This window comes from Papilio polytes, unplaced genomic scaffold (assembly GCF_000836215.1).
Source record: "Papilio polytes unplaced genomic scaffold, Ppol_1.0 DF824024.1, whole genome shotgun sequence".
NCBI lineage: Eukaryota > Metazoa > Arthropoda > Insecta > Lepidoptera > Papilionidae > Papilio > Papilio polytes.
Window position 1 is genome coordinate 3,262,435 of NW_013525180.1, and position 6,362 is coordinate 3,268,796.

At 42.5% G+C, this 6,362-nt stretch overlaps 1 protein-coding gene across 2 annotated transcripts in view; it reads right to left on the minus strand.

Moving 5' to 3' along the window:
- LOC106101129 (integrator complex subunit 1) overlaps positions 1-6,362 on the minus strand; it is a 31,159-nt gene that overhangs the window by 18,932 nt on the left and 5,865 nt on the right. For both annotated transcript variants that reach the window (XM_013280254.1, XM_013280253.1), the window contains exons 7-13: positions 5,018-5,223; positions 4,165-4,327; positions 3,644-3,790; positions 2,732-2,929; positions 1,979-2,125; positions 801-973; positions 269-421 (exon numbers count right to left, since the gene is read on the minus strand). In XM_013280254.1, coding sequence (XP_013135708.1) covers positions 269-421; positions 801-973; positions 1,979-2,125; positions 2,732-2,929; positions 3,644-3,790; positions 4,165-4,327; positions 5,018-5,223 — 1,187 coding nt within the window. The remainder of the gene's footprint in view (positions 1-268; positions 422-800; positions 974-1,978; positions 2,126-2,731; positions 2,930-3,643; positions 3,791-4,164; positions 4,328-5,017; positions 5,224-6,362) is intronic.

Sequence of the window (6,362 nt, forward strand, 5' to 3'; positions counted from 1 at the left end):
ACTGCAACGACTAAAATGGCGGCCGGAAGACAGACTGTCATCTCTCAATATTGTTTACAAGGCCTCGAATAACGGCGGAAGGACATAATAGTACGTTATGAAGTATGATAAACAAACTAGCTTACACCCTTGACTCCGTCCACATGAAATTATTTTTTTTTATCAAGATCCGTTCAGCAGTTTCGGATACTAACTCTAACAAACAGCCATCCATGTAAACTTTCGCGTATACAATAGTAAAATAGCTTTATGGCATTTACGTCCTCACCCTGTGATGCACATTTCGATAAGAGCTCGCAGGGTAGGGTAGGTGGCGGCGGCCCTCTCAGCGAAGCCCTGAGGGTTGTGCGCCGCGAGCATCGTCAGCAGCATCCAGCCTCGCCAGTACAGGGATGTTATCACCAGCGCTGGCGGACTGTAACTGTAACAACAAAAAATAAAATAAAATCCGTATAAAGCAATAAAAACTAACATAAATTAATTGTACTAATACTTCGTTATACATTTTTTAATACGGATATGAGCTTATCAATTATTGTAAGTCGATATCCTGCTCGAAGGACCAAGAATTTTTTTTTACATACGGACAATATGACATTTAAATTAGAACTATAGTAAAAGATGTTTAGTCAGGAAATGGCATAAATAGAAGAGCTTTTATCCATCGGGTCAGATAACTTGTTGTCTATGTCCTCTTGTTGAAGAACTTTGCAGCATAGTTTTTACATGTACCCTACCACAAATATATAATGTAAAAACTTAATAAAACTGAACATTTTTAATACTATTAGTATATTTACCCTGGTGGTAATGTGATATTATCAGGTGGATTGAACTGGCACAGCTGGAAGATGTAGTCGACTATCTCCAGCTTGTCGACTTGCAGCGGAAGGTCGTCAGCGGGCAGCGCGCACGCTCGCCGCACCAGCTGCTCCACCAGCTCGAACACCTCCGCTGGAGACACCGGCATATCCTGGAAGCATTAACCTTATTTCAATTTTTAATCTATTCTTCTATCTATACTCTGTATTAATAAAAAAAAGCGTAAACACACACTACTTCGTGGCGTAGAGTATGCTGATATTCACAGCATACTTCTGAATAATTCATTCTTTAAGAGTCTTCTACACGCTTCCGGCTATATTTTTTCATGCTATTAAATATAAAAAAAAACCTACATGTGGCAAAAGACCAACAAGTTAACATCAAGGAAGCAAGGTTGATATGGTAACGGTAACTTTTATCTAATGTCAAAGGCCTTCGTTGTGAAATGTAAAAAATAATAATAGAAATAGAAATAATTTTACTGAAAAACAAGAGATTAACAATTACAATAACAGTTATACCAACTAAAAGATAATTACAATTTGTGGTTAATATACGTTTAATCTGGCGATGCCAACACTTTTTACAGTGGTAGTGCCCGCTTTAACATCTTAGCACTGCAGGGCCGGCACGCCCGGTGTAATACCACGACCACACAGAAGACAGGCGTGAAATGGAAGCAATTCCGTGTTTCGTCTGATGAGTGTGGTGCCGGAGGCCTAATTTAAGTCCCTTTCTCTTTACCACCCTTTTCTTTTAAGGAGAGGTTGGGAAGAGGAGGTGGATTTGACGGTGGAGGAGATGCATAGAAAGGGGAAATATTCTCTTTATGTGCGTCTCCTCCTCCGTCGTATAAGGGTAGGCAACGCATCTGCAATAGCGGATGTCTATGGGCAGCGGTCGCTTCGCCATTTTGGCGGTTTCAGGTGGCCGCTTGCTCGTTTGCCACCTTGTGTTATAAAAAAAAACTAAGAAATGCCAGTACCGTGGGCGCCGAAAACAGCAGGAAAAATTTTTACTTACATTAATTACTAAAAACCTACGCTTACAGCGATTCGGTATTATTAAAAGTTTTTATAATTTCATTTGGATCAAGCCGTACGGGAACAGCTTGTTTTTAACATTCGGTATGAAATTAAATGCTTTATTATACCTTAGAAAGTCCAATGAATATGAGCCTGAGGAGCGTGTTCTGCGGCAGCGGCGCCTCGCAGCACAGCCGGTAGCAGAGCGCGCGCTCCGACTCCGGCGGCCAGTTGTCCGCCTTGCTGTACGCCTCCGCCGCCTCCACGAACATTATCTATACCACAACATACACATTACAATAGTCATACAAATCGATTGAGGTACACCGGTAGAGGTAGACATAGTAAAAGATGATTTATTTGTGTGGAAGGTGACATGATCAAGAAGTGATGACTGAGACGACGGGTAATAGTTATGAGTAGGACAAAAACCTGTTGCGTCGACCCCACAGAAGCAGGAAATGGTGGAAAAAGGTGATGATGGATTTTTTTTGTGACTGAATAGCCACTGTTTACCTTGAAGAGGCATTTACAGATTCACCGGGCTTGAGGTGGCCGAGCGCATGGCGCTTAGCCTAAACCTCGTTTATGAGTAACTAGGCTCAAGGGCCCCCTCAGGAGCCTCGGCACGAGCCGTTACTTCGTTATTATTACCGGATTGGATTGAATTGAATTTGAATGAAATTGAACACTATATTCTTCTTGTCACGGTTTAGTTTCACGATACTCCTTTGCTATGTTAGCTCTACGACTTTTACGTACTCGTGCACATGAGTGCACGCACACGAGTGCGTACGCACGTATGTGCATACGTGTTTGTACGTGCGTGCGTATCGTACGTGCGTGCGTATCGTACATGCGTGCGTATCGTACGTGCTTACCTTGTTGAGTGCATGCTGGTAGTCATGCCGCGCAGGGCGATACACCGGCACAGCAGTATCGAGCAGCCAGGCGAGCGCGTGCTGCTGCAGCGCGCACAGCTGCGCGCGGTACTCCGGCGCGTGCTTGCTGTGCGCGGCAGTTACTACGCAGCAGCACGCGAACAAGTCCGCTAGCGACTGGAATGCGCGTTCACGAATCTGTAAACATAAGATTTTACATTTTTTAATTTTTATATCTAGTATAGTAGTATATCTTAGCCACGCTTAATTTCGTATGAATCACTTCGTGGAACATAAATTAATTTATAACGATGCGAAGGTCAAATTATTGCAAATAATATAATATATGAGTACAAAACAACTTATATATTTTTTATAACATGCGCCAGCAACTCCAAGCTGCCCGTCAGTCAGGTACACATAACCTCCAAATGTATGACTCTGTATTTTTTTTCATAACATAAGGTGGCAATCGAGCAAGCGGCCACCTGCATCCACTGATATGGAAAGTGAGCGCTGTCCGTAAACATCCGCAATTGCAGATGCGTTGCCTACACTTAATTGACGGAGAAGGAGACGTGCGTAACGGGGATATTTCCTCTTCCTATGCGTCTCACCCACTTTACCTTCCCATGCTTTCCTCTTTAAAAAAGGATGGAAAGGGAAAGGGAAAGGGAAAGGGAAAGGGAAAGGGAAAGAGAAAGGGAAAGGGAAAGGGAAAGGGAAAGGGAAAGGGAAAGGGAAAGGGAAAGGGAAAGGGAAAGGGACTCAAATGAGGCTTCCGGCACCACACTCATCTGACTGTACGCGGAATTGCTTCCATTTGACGTTTGTCTTGTGTGGTATTACACCGTGCTAGCCGGCCCATTCGTGGGAAGATGTAGAAGCGTGCTCTGCCACTGTGACATGTACCTCCTGCGGCGGCTCGTGGTGCGGGGGCGCTGCGAGCGCGGCGGCGAGCGGCAGCAGCGCCTGCGTCTCGGAGCGCGCGGCGCGCACGCATTCGCGCAACATCGACCGCATCGGACGCAGGTAGTCCTCAGAACGGAACAGCAGCTCCTGTACTTGACAAAAACATACATCACGAAATAACAGATTTCGTTCCCTTATCTGCGTGACGTCATTTTAAAGCTTTTTGCGCCTCTATCAGCCAGTGGTGGGACAGGGTCTTAGTCCCCAATATCCCCCCCCCCTCTAAGAGACGTAAACGATAATTACATCTTACTTTAATATTATATATGCGAAAGTTTAGATGGATGGATGGATGTTTGTTATGAGTTTTTACACTTAACGACTTAACGGATTTCGATGAAATTTGGCTTAGACGTAAATCATATTCTGGGAAGAACACATGGCTACACACTTTGTTTTTTTGTTAATTACACGCGGACGGAGTCGCGGGCGAAAGCTAGTATTTAAATGTTGTATCTGACCTGATATGTCTCGGCGATGGCGGCGGGCACGAGCTGCGGCTGCGCGTGCACGAGCGCGGCGAGCACGGCCATGTTGTTGGGCGAGCGCGCGTTCGACAGCTCGTTGTATATCGTGTGGGTCACCACGCTGCGCAGCAACGCGGGACTGTCCGACACCATCTCCCTGTATACAGGAAATAAATAAATACTTTACATTAAAAAACATAGAAGCATGTAGTACGTGTTACTAAATCTATCATTAAACGACGATAAGTGTAGAAGTGACAGTTTTATGTCAAGTTTCGGGATAAAACTACCTAATGATACGATATACGTTTAAGCCCATTTTATTACATGAATGAAACAGAAGATATGAAATGAGATTTATGACGAAGTTATCTGAGTATTGACTTCTAAGGGTCCGTTCCCACAGACTTAAAAGTAAAATTAATGCTTGCTTGCTTGTAAGACAGGACAATGTGAAAATAAACCTTATTTCAATTACATAAAGCTTAATTATAATCGCTATAAAAGTCCGCTCCGTTCAAAGCTAAGCCCAGTCTATGTAACGGATCACTTAGAGCACCTGAAACTAAACTATCGCACAACTGTTTAGTCGCTTTGATTTCTATGAGCTTATATGGAGGTGCGCACACTACTCGATTTTTAGTTGTGCAACTAAACAGTCGAATCTGCTGCGACACAATACACAATACACGTCATTCAAAAATAAACTTAAGTCCTGACTAATCCAGAAAGCCATAATGATTGCTTTATGTATACAATTTATCAACACTTTTATCAATAAATATTTGTATTTTTATCATAATTTACTAACAAACTATATCTTAGTTTAGATCCTAAAGCATCTGACCTTAAACATGCTTGGTAAGCGGCCTGCAGCGGTTTAGTTTTAAGCCGCATGCGGGCGAGCTGCGCCAGCACCTCGTGGTCGCGCGCCGCGCTCGGCCCCGCCGCCGCCGCGTTCGCGCACACGTACGCGAGCAGCTCCTGCGCCGCGCGCCACAGCTTGCCCGAGTGCAGCCACGCCTCCAGCCGAGACGCAGCTATCATACGGATCTGGAATTTAAACATTCAAAAATATCATTTACTAGCTCCCGTGCGGCTTCATCCGCATAAAACTATGAAGATTTTATTTTAATGTTCACAATTGTCAAATTATCAATTGCAAATGTCAAAATACCAATGACCTTACTATGGCAATCTTGCTTCCTTGATGTTGGCAGCAACTTATAGTCTCTTTCACACATCAAGGTTTTTATCCAAAATATTTACCCCTAAGTTTAATGGCGTGAATATAAATAGCCCAAAGCGTGAGATAAGTGTAGGGCTTTTTATTAAAGAAAGAATTTTTCAATTTCAAAATATGCTGTAATTGCTGACATCTTAGGCAACAAAGAAGTGTTTGTTTACGCTATATTATAATAGTATAAATTTCAAAAGCATACAATGTCCTATCTATAAAAAAAAAAAAAACAAAAAACAAGGTAAAGAAGTAAAAAAGAATGTAACTACAAAGACAACAAGGTTGCTGCAAGAGCTACAACAGCAGGAGATAAAGAAGATAATAATAATAAAAAAAAATGTCCTATCATCTATTAGTTTTTAAATCGCTTTTCGAAATTACCAACACTTTCACACTGTTGACCCTTAACTTGGCAGAATTTTATTTTTTCGAATATCAAAATAATAGCACTTAACTTTGATGACCCAAGGTGTTTAGAAAAAAAAATTGATGTATCTCTATAGATACACTAACAAGAAAAGGGTTAATAAACCTTACTAATGCCAAATCATACTAATCTTATAAATGCGAAAGTTTAGATGGATGGATGTTTGTTAGAGTTTGTAGCCTACACGACTTAACAGATTTCGATGAGATTAGGTATACATGTAGGAGATAGTCCGGAAGAACATATAGGCTACTCACTATTCATCAGCATCATCCTTCTTATCATACTCCAGTAAGGTCGGCGCAACAGGTTTTTGTCCTCCACATAACTCTATCATACATCATCTCAGTCATCGCTTCCTTCTTGAACTGTCACCTTTCACGCAATAGGCTAGTATTGTTCTTTTTATAATTCCACGCGGACGGAGTCGCAGGAAATACATGCGCCTCATACATGTTTTAGATGTGGCTAGTTCGGCCAATTTGCCTACAATTGCCGACGTGCCCCGAATGCAGACGAGGACAG